Here is a 16,273-nt window from a genome sequence, read left to right on the forward strand (position 1 = left end):
TGTATTTTTTCAGATTGTTCATTGATTATTTTTGTACATAGAAATTGTATAGGGTGTCATATCATGTTTTGCGGAAGAATGCATCATGTAAAACATTTAATACTTTTTATATTTTAACTTGAAAATAATCATGTCATTACGTGAAACATACCACTTGGAACTTATCACAATATTTCTCGCAGAACTCCCTGCGACAATGGTAAGACAAAATTGCTTAAAAGTCTCAACTCGCTCTAGTGTAGAGCGTCACCAGGAGGAGACCAAGAGCAACATTTTGACACCATAACGCGACACTTCCCTCTACTGTAATAAATTCGCATTACACCCCATCGCTTGGGTCCATCATTATTTTCACGACAGAGTCTGAAAAATAAAAGCACAAAACGTGACGCCAGTCATGTATAGTTCAGTTTTTTTCCCTTCTCAGAGACAATAATGTGGCGAGTAGGGCGCAAATTGTGTACTATATATTATATATAGTACACAAGGCCTATATAATATAGGCGTTGCCTACGCACATTACTTCCGGGTACGCGTATTACGTCGGCACTAAGTAGACATGCGCAGTGGCTCATTCGCCTTCACTCGCAGTCAACATGGCGGACGTACTGGAACTTCTCGATGCGGGAGGCGAGGATTTTCCTATGGATGAGGATGGTAATTCTCCTTTCGGTGTCCCCTTTCAAGCAAAGCGTAGTTAAACTTACATGTAAATTTGAAGTAGCTTTTGTAGTGGAGAAAAACGCCCTGCGTAAAGTGACTCGTCGAATGCGCGGCAGAAGGCCCGAGCTAACGACGCTAACATGCTAACAACGCGCTACCAACGACCGTTTTGTTCAAGATTTAACTTCGTTCGTGTTGCGTTTAACCAAGTGTGGTATAAAATGTATTTTTTTCCCACACAGAAAGCATTCACAAGCTAAAGGAGAAAGCCAAAAAGAGGAAAGGCCGAGGTTTCGGCTCCGGTGAGTGGAAAACGACAAGGAATTGATGCACAGGCAAATGAATGGAGGGCTGACTTTGCGTTTGTTTCGGTAGATGAAGGCGCCAGATCCCGCATGAAGGAAGACTTTGACACCGTGGAGCAGGATGGAGATGAGCCAGGACCTCAGAGATGTGAGTTGGATGTGAAATTAAGTCTGTGTGCCATTGACGTCCTTGATAGACGTCCAGTCGTGTGCCGTCCAAACATCCTTCTGTGAAATTAAATGAGTTGGTTACGAGATAAAAACAAGGACGCGTTCTTCAGCATTAGTGGACGTCTAATTCATTTAAAGCGGGAATGTTGATTTGCTGTTACACTCCTACTTCAAATAGATTGGACATCTATCCAAGTCAATGGAAGCCATTGAGTTATAAAAAAGGGACAACTGTCCTTTTGTCTCCGGCAAGAAAAAAAAGTCAAATACCAATGTAAATATTGACCGGCGACTTGTTTTGCGCCTCGAACGCTAGCCGTAGAGGGCTGGATCCTGTTCGTGACGGGCGTCCACGAGGAAGCCACAGAGGAGGACATCCACGACAAGTTCTCCGAGTTCGGGGAGATCAAGAACCTGCACCTCAACCTGGATCGCAGGACGGGATACCTCAAGGTGAGTCCGGTCTGCCCGCCGTCGCTGGACAGTTGAGAGCAAAATCTGCGCACCCCCAGGGGTACGCCCTGGTGGAGTACGAGACCTACAAAGAGGCCCAGGCCGCCATGGAGGGCCTCAACGGGCAGGACATGATGGGCCAACCCATCAGCGTGGACTGGGGCTTTGTCCGCGGCCCACCCAAGAGCAGACGCAGGTGAGCGGCCGTTTCCGCCGGACGCCGAAACGAACCGGCACCGGCCTCATCGCCTTTTGTTTGTAGGACCGGCGGGCGGCGACGCAGCAGGAGCCCCGACAGGCGACGTCGTTGAATTTCTCTCTTCGTGTATAATTTGCGCTATGGCAACTTCATGCGGCAGTTTTTGGATCTGGCCCCTCGTGTCCTCATTTCTGATGAAAATTGTTTAGTTTTTTTTGCATTTTACTTTGGCAACGTGTTTTTGTTTTACATGACTTTCAAGCAAAATTAAAAGTTTTACAAAAAAATAATGCGTGGGTGGATTTTAATTTTATATTATGATTGTTTTGTGACTGACTAACGCTTTGTTTTGACCCTTTTTTGTCGATATGCTTAAAAATATCGATAAAACTCCAGCCCAATTTTTCGCCACGGTAATGTGGATTGTCGTTTGTCTATCCGTCCAAAATTAAGAGCATTTTAATGGATGAAATCGACTCCTCTGTTTAGGAGTCCTCGTGGAACACTGTCGCAAGATGGCCGCCACTCACCACCTACTCGTTTAACCGTCCAGCCTATTTGCGTGATATCCACGCTCCCGCTCAGAGACCGGCCTCGGAAATGCACCTTTCGGTCTCCTTTTAATCGGCTAACCAATCAACGGCCACTCTTTCGGCTGTCTCGTCCCCAATGGCCAATCACGAGGTCGTTTAAAACGCCAGTCGTTCGCTCACTGGCTCGTATCGGTGTCACCGGGAAACGTTCCCTTCTGTGATTGGCCCCTTGGCAGTGGAGGCGGGCTGCCAGAGTCGGTTGACGTTGTTGTTGTAAGTGGAGTGGAAATTACTTTGTGGCTGCTGGTCCGGCTTGGGGATTTTACGCTCACTTCCGCCACGACAATATGCTTGAAAGTTAGCCTCGGTCACTTTCCCACCGAGAAGGGGGGCGTCGGAGCCCGGGATGAAAGGATGAAAAGATCCGAGGAGCGCCTCCAGGTAAGAAGCAAATTACAAGCTCTCGCTTAGCTAACAGCTAACGCTAGCCGCCGATTAGCCTCAGCCGTCAAGTCGCCGCAACATTACCTCGGTTTAAACATTCGATACGTGGGGGTGGAATTGGACGTGGTCGGAGCGCTTCCCAAGTTTCCAAGTCGATCGCCGAGTGACCACATGCACGTCCACGCGTTTAACTCCTTGAGTGCCATTGACGGTGATAGACGAATCGGGTCTGCTTGAAAAATGACCTTTTTTCCCACGCATAAACTTTGGGGGTATTATCACTTGGAATACTCACAGGAAGTTAAAAAAAATCAACCAACTGGGGACTTTTCAACGGAATTTAATGTTATATCGTAAATGTAGTTGACGGGTCCAGACGTCCAATTGAATTGATATGAATCCTTTCAGTGAGAGTGGACAGCTATTCAAAACTCAAGGCCTGGAATCCTGGCTGTTTTTGCCCATTATAATATTAGCAATGATATGTTTATTATTGGTAGTAATTGTTGATGTGTCGTTCAAAAATGAAGAAATGCAATGTGAATTACAAGTCAATTAATGAAATTAAAACGAATCAAAACAGAAATATACTCTGGTTTGACTCACCTTTTCAAGTCATTGGACGCCATTGACAATGATAGACATGAATTTCATTGAATGGAAATGACTGGACGTGAACGCGCATGTTTCCGTGCCATTGACGGCGCCACTAGTCAAATCCCTTTTGACTGGGTGGGGCTAATGAAGCACATATTTTCCCAAACAATATATGGGAACTTGGCGATAGAAATTTGGCGATACCTTACCACCCCGCTGACCGACTGACGACATCGCGTGGTTTTATTTTCACGTCCAAGAAACAAAAACCTTCTTGAACGGCAATTGGCGATAATTAAAAGGAGGCGGGATGAACTTGTCTTATTGCCGCCAGCCAAAAACAAACAAGACAGACAGTCAAGTGTGTTAAATCTGGATTACGTCAGTGGCTGGCCCGCGGCTGACGCCACCCGCACAATGGCCGCTTGCAACTGCCTGAGGGTTACTTTCTCTTTTGTTTTTTCTTGTTATTTTAGATGATTTAAGACTCACATAGTCAATACTTCATTTTGCCTCGGTCCGGTAGGGTACGTACCATTCGCTTCCTGTTGATTTTAAATCGCTTCTTGTACATTTTGGGCCACTCCGGTGTTACTTCCTTTATATTTTTCTTCAATTGATTTTAGAGTCTTTTTTTTAATGATTTTTGGAGCATTCCTCGTTGGTTTCCTGTTCATTTTGGATCACTTCATGTCAATTTTGGGCCTGTTAGGGTTGTTTTTTTGGTCAAATATTGTGACCACCCATGAAAAAAACTGAAAGACTTGATAAAAAAATAATAGTTTACTTTTTTTTAGTCACGTAATATTGATATGCTTTTGTTGGTATGTATAGTTGCTGTATTTTGGAGCATACAAAATGTGACTGTAGTTTTTTTTTAATGAGACTTGGTTGTCTAAATGGGCCAAAGTCGTCGCTCGAATGACGTCAATCTTTCTGGTCGAAAAGAGCCACGGAATTCGCTTTCGGTTTTCACTCGCGTCAATCAAAATGCGGACAAATTGACCCAGTTGAGCCGGTGCGAAAAATGGGTTGGAATCAAATTGCAAATATCGCGGGGAAAGAAACGTTTCCACGCCTTCGTCTCGTAATCAGCCGTCAAGGTTAACGAGTCGCTCGGCAGGTTGGAGGAGCTGCCGGAATGGTCGCTATGCGCTGGGGTGCCAATTCGCTGGGAGAAAACTGGCTTTAGTTGACGTCCAAAGCCGTCCAACTCGGCCATAACTAGTTCTCACTTGGGACGGGCCACTTTATTTTTGGCCCAAAAGGTTCCCTTATTTGCCGCCACGTTCCTTCGTTCGCCCATCCCAGTCCAAAAGGATTGGACGCCACTGAAAGATGAGCATCCACAGCCTGCCTAATTGAATTGGACATGTCAATAGCAGGCCATGAGTTCATTTTAGGCCACTTCCTTGTCATTTGAGGGTACTTCCAGGGGTCTTGGGGTCAATTGTGGATCATTTCCTATTGATTTGGGGGAACGTCTTGTTTGTTTTTATTGATTCCTGATGATTTGTGGGCATTTCCGCTTGGATTCCTGTTGCTTTGGGGCATTTGAAGGTTCATTATGAACTTGTCGGCTGCCATTGAAGGGGCCGTTTTGACGGCGGGGGGGAAAAACATATCTGTGCTATCTATCTGAAATATTTGCGGTGAAAGGATGACCCCATTGCGACGCGGATGCTAATTGTTAGCCCGTCTTCTTAGCCTGTGTTAGCATCGGGCTAACGGACCCTGACCAAACTTTTCTCTTTTATCTTTCCAGGCCTGACGTCCAAATTTTTTGTTGTTTTTTGTTGTTGTTTTTTTGTGTGTGTCCGTCTCTGGCCGGCGGCCGGCCGCCACCCGAATTCATGATCACATGACCGTGGATATGGACGCCGTCCTATCCAGCTTCGTCCAGTCGACGGGAGCGGAACCGGGGTTAGCCAGAGACCTGCTGGAAGGTAGCGACTCGTTCGGGTTCGACTCCGGCTCTCCGTCACTCACTGACTCGGTGGTTCTGTGGGTGTTTTTCTCTTTTTTTTGTGGCCCAGGCAAGAATTGGGACCTGAGCGCCGCCCTGAGCGACTTTGAAAAGCTGCGACAGGTGCGCGGCGGGAGCGTGACCTACGCCCTCCCCCGGGAGAGAAGGCGCCCGGGACCGGATGACCCCACGGCGCAAGGTGAGAAAGGGCCAAAAGGTTTTTTTAAAGATACTGTCAAGTTATCTCTACTTTCTTCACATTTTGCCCCAAACTTGAAAAGGGGCCCCGCCCGATCTTATCAACGCAGGAACAACTCCAATCCTTCCAGTTTACAATTTTATTGAAGTTTATGGTGATAGGAAGTGGTTAGGTTGAAAACCTTAAAGAAAGGGGAAAGGAGGAAGCATGTGACGTCGTCATTCAAGTTTCACGTTACTATGGTGATCAAAGTGTTGCTCTTGAGTTTACTAATAACATCTTGACTTTACTACAGAAAAGCAGGAGAGCGTTGAAATGATAGAGTGGAGGTGAATGGGTACATTAACTGATTGAGTAAATCAAACACAAATATTCACTTGACAGAGATAGGTCATAAGAGTCATCCAAGTTAAGGGAAAATACAAAGAATGCAACTTAAGGTTGTGAGAAGCAAATTAAGCATCAATCAGCTGGCATCTAGGTGCTACTTATTTGATCCTACCAGTTGCGTGTGATCGGGTCTGAAGGCTATTCCTTGGTATTCCTTGCTCCTTTCTCGCCTGTCTACTTTCAAGGCTTGAATCTGAATGTTTATATCCTGGCTCATGCCCTATGATCTTAGGCAGGAAATGAGGCGAGGTGACTTTGATTTGGCTTTTCTTTTCTGCCCCCTGTTGGCCTGGAGGAGGGGCAGGCCTATCTTCTCCAAAGTTGACTTGACAATACATTTCTATTAATTCTAACATTAATTTGGTCAATTGATGTCCTTAACAACCATTTGTTTCACCTGTTTAACGTTTTTTATGAATTTTAACATTCCTCCAAGGGTTTCCGTTTCATTGATTTTGTCTCAACGTTCCTTTATTTGCATATTGGGGATTTTTTTAAATGTATTTTTTTAAGATATACCGTATTTTCACAACTATAAGGCGCACATACAAGTCTTAAATTTTCTCCAAAATAGACAGGGCGCCGTATAATCCAGTGCGCTTTATATATGGACCAATACTAAAATCATTATCACGATCAAATCAAATAAATCAGTCGATAAGACAACTACGGCAAGCAGCCCCCAACTCTACTATTTTCCCGTAGATAAAGTACTGCGCAGTGACTGCTGGGATATAGAGTTCTTAATACACCCAGTTCTTCAATACACCCAGTATGACGGCGAGCACACTCATTTGGTCCTCGCCGTCATTTCGGCTGGATTTACAAAAGAAATCCTGCCGCTAGATGTTGGCGTCAACGGAGCATTCAAAGGTAGACTGCCAACTATATATAATATATATTAACTCGGAGCTTGCCGTCATTCCCGGAGGCTTGAGAACTACAACCGCTGGACCCGGCGTTTTGGAAGACTCATTTAGGCAATTGTTTCATTCGGACACAGAAAATGAGGACTTTGATGGATTTGTGGGTAATGATGACGTGAGTAAGTTGTAAAATGTCTAAATAAAGTACAACCCAACTCAGTTTTGCTTCCGTTGCCTTTTTAAAAACGTGTTTTTAGCGTGCGGGTGTAGCGTGCATTTGGTGCATGTAGCACCAAATGAGTGTGTTCGCCGTTGTAGTATATTGGTACTATTAGTGCAAAGTTATCACAGCCGTCAACCTGGGTGTATTGACAAAAGGACTATATATCCCAGCAGTCACTGCACACCGGAAATTTTCGTCTGGGGCCGCTTCTGTAGCCAGCGCTATTACGGTTCGAAATTCATCCATAAATAACATATATATGCCATGCCTGGCTGCGTCTTTAAAAACGGTGCGTCCTTTGTGTGTGTCAAATACAGAAATAGCACTCGTTATTGACACTGCGGCTCAAAATACGATGTGCCGAATAGTCGTGAAAATACGGTAATTTGACATCACTGTATTTCCGCTTTTCCCCAGGAGGCAACGACAAGCGCGCTGCGGTGGCGGGAGTCGCCGACGGCAACGGCGAGGTGGACGACGATGCCGCCGCCGCCGCCGCCGCTTCGGCGGAGGAGCGCCTGCTCAACACCCCCGAGTACACCTTCCAGCTGCCGGACCTGAGCGCCTACCAGGACGACTTTCGGGTCAGCGAGCGGGACCTGATCGAGAAGTCCATGATGGTGGCGCTGGAGCACGCTGGTGGGTGACCGGCCGGGCGCGACTCCCTCCGCCGCCCCCGACCGACCGAGCAATCCGACCGACGGTGACGCTTGGGTTCTGTGGCTCGGCAGGGCGTCTCAACTGGTGGACCAAAGTGGTTCCCGCCTGTCAGAGCCTGTTGCCGCTGACCACCACGGGCGACGGAAACTGCCTCTTGCACGCCGCCTCGCTGGGTGGGTCGACAGATCGCGGCGCCGCTTCCGTCCGTTTGGACCGCCGGCCGGCGCTGAACCTTTTTTTAATTTTTTTTTTTGTTAGGCATGTGGGGCTGCCACGACCGCGACCTGTCGCTGCGCAAGGCGCTCCACCGGCAGATGGACGGCGGCGACGAACGGGAGGCCCTGAAGCGGCGCTGGAGGTGGCAGCTGACCCAGCAGAATAAAGAGGTGCCGCAAAGAGACGGCCGTTTGCCTTCCGTTTCCGCGCTGGCGCCCACGCCAAACCGCAAAAATGACAAAAACTCTGCGGCGCAGGTCGAGCCGGTCGGGCCCTTCCGCCATTAACTCGCACCGGCGGCGACACCGGTACAAAGTCGGTCGTGAAACTAAGGGATGTTAGCCTTAAAAGTTTACTGATAATCATTTCAAATTTTGGCCTTTGCATGTGCATACATACATTTTTTTACATATCAGTTCAATTCTTTTACGTCAACACTTGATGCCACGTATTTATCAAAAAGGTCAACATTTATTTCAAACTCCTACATATTATGATTACAAAATGTTAGAAGTGGATGAGCGGTTAGCGCGTGGGCCTCGCCGTTCTGGGATTCCGGGTTTGATCCCAGGTGCATTCTTACAAGCGTGGAGTTTGCACGTTCTCCCCAGGCAGGCCCGCGTGGCTTTTCTTCGGATATTCTGCTTTCCTCGCAAATCCCAAAACGTGCGTGCTAGGCTAATTTAGCAATTGGATTGGCCCCAGCTATGATGAATTGTCATGCCCGTAGATAGCTGGGATAGGCTCCAGCACCCCTCTACGACACTTGTTAGGACAAGTGGATCAGAAAATGAATGGAAAAAAAATTACATTTCATATAAACATTTTTTTTCTCAATTTTTTCATCTCAAAATGATTGAGTTTCTAACACATAGGTCTTCTTTTTTCTTTTAACATCGGATGGCCCCAGTCGGGCTTGGTGTACAGCGAGGACGAGTGGCAGAAGGAGTGGAAGGAGCTACTGAAGCTGGCGTCCAGCGAGCCGCGCCTGAGCTACGGCGCCCACCTCGGCAACGGGGACGGCGGCGGCGGCGCTGGCGCCGCCGGGGGCCCCGGCGAGTCGTCGGACGAGCCCGTCTACGAGAGCCTGGAGGAGTTCCACGTCTTCGTCCTGGCGCACGTCCTCAAGCGCCCCATCGTGGTGGTGGCCGACACCGTGCTGAGGGACTCTGGAGGAGAAGGTGTGGCCTCCTCGCCGGACCTCCCGCCTCCTTTATTCTTCTCCCCTCACCTCCGTCCGTCCGTCCGTCAGCCTTCGCCCCCATTCCGTTTGGCGGCATCTACCTCCCGCTGGAGGCGGCGTGCGGCGAGTGCCATCGCTCGCCGCTGGTGCTGGCATACGACCAGGCGCACTTCTCGGCGTTGGTGCCCATGGAGCAGAAGGACGGCTCGGCCGAGCGAGGTGAGTGAGGCCGGCGTCCATTCCGGGGGCTCAGCTCCTCCCATTTTTTTTCCTCGGGGGCTCAGCTCCTCCCATTTTTTTTCTCCTGGTCCACAGTGGTGATCCCGCTGACCGACTCGGAGCACAAAATGCTGCCCCTGCACTTCGCCGTGGATCCGGGGAAAGACTGGGAGTGGGGCAAGGACGACGCCAACAACATGATGCTCGGAAGGTACCAAACGTTAGCTTACGTCGACGTCATCCGCCGCGTCGCCCTTGTTTTCCGGATTAGAAAGCCCGCCTCTTTTTAGTTTCCTAGGCCTGTTGGTCAGGGGAACACTTCTGACAAGAGTTTTGATTTATTTTTAATCCAAAATACGGAATTTTTGCTCTCCGGCAATGAGGCCTTCCCAGCGCACATTTCGGGCCGTTCCTTCCGACCTATTTCCACGGGTCGTTCCCCGGGAGGAAACGCTAGCTACCCGTGTGCGGTTGATTGGCCGCCGGTCGATTGGCCGCCGGTCGATTGGCCGCCGGTCGATTGGCCGCCGGTCGATTGGCCGCCGGTCAATTGGTCGCCGGTCTTTTGGTCAAAATTTGGGCCGTTCCTTCCGACCTATTTCCACGGGTCGTTCCTCGGGAGGAAACGCTAGCTACCCGTGTGCGGTCGATTGGTCGCCGGTCGATTGGTCGCCAGCCGATTGGTCGCCTGTCTTTTGGTCGCAGTTTGGTCGCCTGGACCGCGACAACGGGCGACCAAAAGACCGGCGGCAAAACAAGGTAAAACAACACGGTCAAGCATGAATAAAAGGCAACAATGGCCATGAGCACTTTCACTGAGCCCACGTTTTTAGTGTAGAAGAGTTTGTATGTACGTGCGTTGTCCCTTTAAGAAGCGACGTCAGTCAGTCGGTCTTAACAAGTTCTCCAGCAAAACACAATAAAAGTCCGGGAAATTTGGAGCTTTTCTTTAGCCTAATAATTAATAGGGCATTAAGTATGACAAAATAGTAATTTGCAGTTTGTATTTAGGGAATTTGAGCAACCATTTCAATGGTAATAATCACTTACCTTCCGGGCGACCAAAAGATCAGCGACCAATCGACCGTGTACCCTAGCTACCACCGTGCAGACGAGACGACGTCGACGCCCGTCTCGTAGTGTGCTCCTATTCGGGGCCTGATCCCGAGCCCAGATTAGCCAGACTCCTTCACCAGATTAACGCTGATTAAGTAGTCGCTACGAGCGACTGGAGAAAGTGCTAAATGAGCTCTGGCAAGCTCTTTGCCCAAATTGAGCGGCCAACTAGAAAGTGACTCACGAAAGGGTTTATTAGTTGTTGTTTTTTCGGCATGAAACCTTTGTGTCGTGTGTTGTTGACATGAGTGGCTATGAACTGGACGGGCGTCTTTTTTTTGTGGACAGCGTGGCGCTGTCTCTGGAGGCCAAGCTCCAGATGCTGCACACCTACATGAGCGTCAGCTGGCTGCCGCTTCCCTGCGAGGTGAGCACGCACTCGTCACGTACCCCTCGCGTGCGCCATTCGTAAGGCTCGACTCCAAACACTGTTTAAGAAAGTAAGAAATATAAATAGGACATTTCCTGAATGAAGACGTTTACACTCATTGCGCAACTTTTTCCAATTTATGACTAATAGTATGACATTGTTCTCTTTTTATGTTTTAAAAATCGGTGACTGCCATGTTTATTTTAAGAATGATGAGAAAAGCCCACAGAGGGGACCAAGGTCAAGCGCTCGTCTTTCCCAGGGCGCGTCAAGTTGGCATTCCACTGGACGCCATTATTATTATTATTACCGTATTTTCACGACTATATGGCGCCTCGTATTTTTAGCCGCAGTGTCAGTAGCGAGTGCTATTTCTGTATTTTAAACACACAAAGGACGCACCGTTTTTAAAAACGCATATATATTATATATGAATATCGAACCGTAATAGCGCTGGCTACCGGAAGCAGCCCCAGACTCTTTTTCCGGTTTCCGGTGCGCAGTGACTACTGGGATATATAGTTCTTGCACGCTACACCCACACGCTAAAAACACGTTTTTAAAAAGGCAACGGAAGCAAAACTGAGTTGTCTTGTACTTTATTTAGCCATTTTACAACTTACTCACGCCATCATCACCCACAAATCCATCAAAGTTCTCATTTTCTGTGTCCCAATTGAACAATTGTCCAAATGAGTCATCGAAAACGCTAGCTAGCTGGTAGCTAGCGTAACTTTTCCAACGGTGCTTTCCATGCTTCGTCAAGCTGTATTGATGATGTATTGATCGATGTATACAGGCCACAATCCATTGGGTGTATTGACAAAAGAACTACTACATATCCCAGCAGTCACTGCGCACTACTTTGTCTACGGGAAAATAGTAGAGTCGGTGTACCCTATCGGCTGATTCATTTTATTTTATCGTGATAACAATTTTAGTATTGGTCCATATATAAAGCGCATTGGATTATTAGGCGCCCTGTGTATTTTGGAGGAAATTGAAGGCTTTTAAGTGCGCCTTATAGTCGTGAAAATACGGTATTTTATTTCTGGGGGCTAAAGCGGGAGGTGGGACAGGTCAAGATAGGAAGCGCTGAGCAAAAACTCTGAGGTTGGCGAGCAGGCAGACAGGCTGAGTCTCTCCCGCCTTCCTTTCCGCGAGCCGGCTAACGACGGCCCGCTCTCTCCCCGCAGCAAGCGCCGCTGGCCCAGCCCGAATCGCCCACCGCTTCGGCCGGAGAGGATGCCCGCACGCCGCCGGACTCGGGCGAGTCCGACAAGGAGTCGGTGGGCAGCGGCTCAAACGGCGGCGGTGGAGACGCCGCCTCCGCGCCGGCCAAGAACGGCCCCTCCTCCGACGGCGGCAAGGGCTCCAAGGACTCCAAGGACTCCAAGGACAAAGCCAAGAAGGAGAAGGAGAAGAAGCGGGCCGAGTCGGTGGCCAACAAACTGGGCAGCTTCGGCAAGACGCTGGGCAGCAAGTTGAAGCGCAACGTGGGCGGGCTGATGGCCGGCAAGAAGGAGAGCGCCGGCGGCCCGCTCAAAAAGAAGGCGGAGAAGGACGTCCCGCTCCCGGCCCCGGAGGACCCCGGCAAGGTCTTGCCCGGCGCCCCGGGAGACGCGGGCAAGGGCTCGCCCCCCACCCCGGAGGACCCCCACCGCAAGGGCTCGCCCTCGTCCGGCGGCGGCGAGGTCTCCAAGTACGGCGCCGAGGTGAAGGCCAGCCTGGGCCTCCTCAAGGCGGCCATGCACGGCGAGAGGAAGTTTGTCTTCGCCGGCGTGCTGGCCACCGACGACCGGCACCCGCAACGGGAGCGCCGCATCCAGCGCTACCTGACCGAGGTGGAGGAGCGCTTCCGTGCCGAGCAGGAGCAGCGGCGCGAGGCCGAGCGCAAGGCGCAGGGAGCGCCGCCTCTTCCGGCTCCGCCGCCGCAGGGGACCGCCCTCCTGGGCCCGGCGGCGTACGCCGCCGTGGTGCCCATCCCGCGGCCCTCCCTCCTGGAGCACGCGGCCGAGGCTCGCCGGCAGCTGGCCGGCGGCTCCCGCCCCGCCTACGCCACGCTCCCGCGGCGCTGCCCCGCCCAAGCGGAGCCGCCCGAGCTCATCCCGCCGGACTACCCCTCGGAAGGCCTCCCGCCGCCGGTGCGCCACTACTCCGTGGGCAGCGCGGGCGCCCTCCCCGGCCCGCCGTCCGCGCAGTGTCGGAGCCCCGAGTGCAAATTCTACGGACACCCCGAGACGGGCGACTACTGCTCCCGCTGCTACCGCGAGAAGAGGGACACGGGTCCCGCCCGGAGGTTCTGACCCGGAGGAAAGACTAGCGCCCCCCCTCCCAAAAGTGCACTGCGTTTCTTACGCGGACGTCGAGTCCTGTCCTCTGTCGCCTCCTAGTGGAAAGAATGTAAACGGCAGGACTGGCGTCCCACAGTCAGAAGATCACGGGCGGCCATCTTGCGTCAGAGAACCCATCTTAGGTGAGCCATTCAAATACGCCTCTTTTTTTTGGGAGGGATTTGCAAATATTTGGATTTAGCACAAACTGTACTAACGTGGCTGGGATTCAGGACAGATGTCATGGTTAATCTTCCTTATTTTTGATCGTTTTCAGGGTTTTTTGAAGGCTTTAGTGACCATTTTTTGCCATGTAAAAGTACTTAAACATTAGTAATTATTATATTACTAGCACTAGCATTTATTTGATTTTTTTACACATTAATACAATGCGGATTCCAAACATCAATGGATTAAATTGAAATACAAATTCCAGGCTATGTAACATGCTAAAGGTGGTTTTATTTAACTGCCCGTCATTGACATCCATTTCTTTTCAAACGTAAGGACTGTCCAAATGGTTTAGGCGTCTAGTGCCGTCAGTGGCAGCCAATGATTTAATAAGTGACACGGTTGAGCTTTCACGCACAAATGATTTTAGGACACTTTTCGACATCTATAGTTATTTCAATGTTCATACACCGTTGACCAGGTCGCGCTATTGGAACGGCCCTGTCTTAAAATGGCTGACCAATCAAGACTCCGTCTAGCTTGACATTTTACACCTATAGCATTCAAAATCAAATGTGCGTGTAACTTGAAACAACAATAGTCGATTCTATTCTCAAACCAATGGTTTGCCATAAATGATATTTTTTTAAATAAATACTTTTTTTTTTCCCCAATCAAACCAAACTGTTTCAAAATCTGTCAGTAAGTGCGAGTTAAGGGCATCTTTGAATGTCTGTCTATTCTGTTCCAAGATGGCCGTCAAGGACCAACCTTTTTGTAGTGCGTCGAAAATGACCGGGCCACGCATGCAAATTTCCAAACGCTGGTAATTTCTTACTGGTTTTTTTTGCTTTGGTTAAAAATGGACATCTAGCCTTATGTATGATATCTATGGTGTCTACAAGCCAGACCTCAAACCTCGATGGGGTACTCATTTGGGTTGACATGGTGAAGGAAAATGAGCTACCGCTCGTGTACGATGAGAATCAAACAAACCAACAAAAAACCTTAGGCCCACATAAAAAAATGGCGCTGACAACTGTGCACTGATCTTACCTGGTTGGACTTGACCGGACCGCTAGATTCAGTTTTCGGCGAGTCCAGTTTTTCGCTTGTTGCGTACTTGAGGCCGCGCTTTCTCCAAAAGCGGGTCCTCGCGTGCATACGGTTAAAGTTTCCCATACGTGTAGGTGGTGGCTTTTGGGTCGGGCTCCGCTGAGTCTTTCGTCGTAGTCTCGGCTTTCGGTTCTGAATTGTCCGCTCTTTTACCGGAGTTTCCGGGTCCAAATCCTCCTCCAACTTTCCCTAGGTTTTCCGTATCATTTGGACGGCTTTTAGTCCAAACGGGTCGGACGTCTCTCACCGTCAATGGCAAAATGTGTTAACAGGATTGAGATAGCCAATACGCGTTGGAGACGTTGCTTGCAACGCAAAAAAAAAAAAACTAGAATAAACGGACCACTACTGTTGGATCTAATCGATAAACATTCAATAACTTCGAATTAGAGGAAGCACACAGAGTCGGCCATGATGAGTTTTATCTAGCTTTTTCAATTCAATTCAATTTATTTGGCAAAAAAAAAAAAAGCACTAGGCTAAGGGCCATGTAACAAGACACAAGAAATGTGCAACAAACGCGGTGTAGTCACTGGTTCACGGCCAAAAAGTCGTCCAGAGCCCGCTTGAACTGGGCGACCGTCGGCTTCTCGACCACACCCTGCGGAAGCCGGTTCCAAGGACCGGCGATGCGCACTGAAAAAGCCGCCTTCCGCCGATTCAACCGGAACCCGCGAGGGTACAGCTTCCACGGATGACCCCTCAGACCACGATCAGGTGCGGGCGTGAAGAAGAGGTCGCAGGGCACGCTGTAGATGCCGTGGAGGATGTTGTAGGCCAGTATTAGGTCCCCTCGCAGACGCCTAGCCTCAAGGGTCAGCTGAAGGAGGGGGTCAGAGCAGCCAGCGGCAGGAGCGCGTCTATCCTCCAGCCTGACTAGTTTGAACTCCCTGAATCCCCCCAGCAGGTCGACTAGTTTTATTGACAAAGGTCATGTGACATAGGTACAAACAGAAGGCGGGACAGTGATCTAATCATGTTCTATACTATCACATGCAGATGATGCGCCCCCAACTCATAGGTGTCACGGACGGAAATTTCCGCTAGCCCATGCAAAATTCTATTCTAGTGACTACACTAAATAAACCTATTGACTAATAAAAAGCATAAGAATACATTCCATACTCCACAACTACAATGAAAGCACAAAAATCCGCTGGCGTGCAGTTCGCTGCCCCGCCAACAGGAGGCGACAAATCCCCCTACTCGCGACTTGAGCGTTTGCCGTGTGTTTCGGGTGCATTTTTTTTGACTACTCCAAAGATGAGCATTTTGTACGAAAAAGGAAACCGCAAAAGGAACGCTCGGAATATTATTTTTGTAAGTTTTGCAACGTTTATTCAAAGGAAAATATTCAAAAAAGTTGAAGAAGAATGTATATGTTGGTTCCAATGGTACACAATTGAAATACTATATATTTATAGATGCGTCTCATGAGGTGTTTTTTTTTTAAATAATTATTATTTGGTTGTCAGTTATATTCACGTTTGTTTTTGTTTTCCCTCCAGCGACACTAAAACGACTTTTTTTTTTTTTTTACAGATAATTTGCATGAATATGCATCTCTAAACCAAATGTGTGCATTATTTTTAACCGCTGTTGTTTTAGTTTTCTTTTTAATTACTTTTATTGTTTTAACACTTCTTTGAGGCTGCCGAGTATGCAATGTGGACGGAAAGAATATTTTTGCGTTTGATGTTATTAGGTTGTTGTTCTCATCCCAGCCCACTTTTGCACCATTTGAATAAATATTCTTTGTATTTGAAGGACACTGGCTTGGGATTTTCTTTTTAAATATACAAAAATCTGGATGGATACATATTGAAACTATGGTTTTGGGTAAATTGGATAGTACATCTGAAGTGGGGGGGGGGTCTGTT

The 16,273-nt window shown here is 48.8% G+C and overlaps 2 protein-coding genes across 2 annotated transcripts; both read left to right on the plus strand.

Moving 5' to 3' along the window:
• Positions 1-532: 532 nt before the first annotated feature.
• rbm8a (RNA binding motif protein 8A) lies at positions 533-2,081 on the plus strand. Its single transcript, XM_077598685.1, has 6 exons — positions 533-657; positions 906-965; positions 1,039-1,116; positions 1,456-1,592; positions 1,652-1,788; positions 1,855-2,081. Exons 1-6 carry the CDS (start codon positions 597-599, stop codon positions 1,901-1,903), a joined length of 522 nt encoding a protein of 173 aa, XP_077454811.1. The 5' UTR covers positions 533-596; the 3' UTR covers positions 1,904-2,081.
• Positions 2,082-2,530: 449 nt separating this feature from the next.
• On the plus strand, positions 2,531-16,159 carry otud7b (OTU deubiquitinase 7B). The gene is made up of 11 exons (XM_077598625.1): positions 2,531-2,765; positions 5,131-5,311; positions 5,402-5,530; positions 7,427-7,648; positions 7,741-7,842; positions 7,928-8,055; positions 8,796-9,066; positions 9,138-9,287; positions 9,384-9,498; positions 10,692-10,770; positions 11,970-16,159. The coding sequence occupies exons 2-11, from the start codon at positions 5,227-5,229 to the stop codon at positions 13,077-13,079; spliced, it is 2,391 nt and encodes a 796-aa protein (XP_077454751.1). The 5' UTR covers positions 2,531-2,765; positions 5,131-5,226; the 3' UTR covers positions 13,080-16,159.
• Positions 16,160-16,273: the final 114 nt, after the last annotated feature.

Source organism: Stigmatopora argus, chromosome 4 (genome assembly GCF_051989625.1).
Source record: "Stigmatopora argus isolate UIUO_Sarg chromosome 4, RoL_Sarg_1.0, whole genome shotgun sequence".
NCBI classification, from domain to species: Eukaryota; Metazoa; Chordata; class Actinopteri; order Syngnathiformes; family Syngnathidae; genus Stigmatopora; species Stigmatopora argus.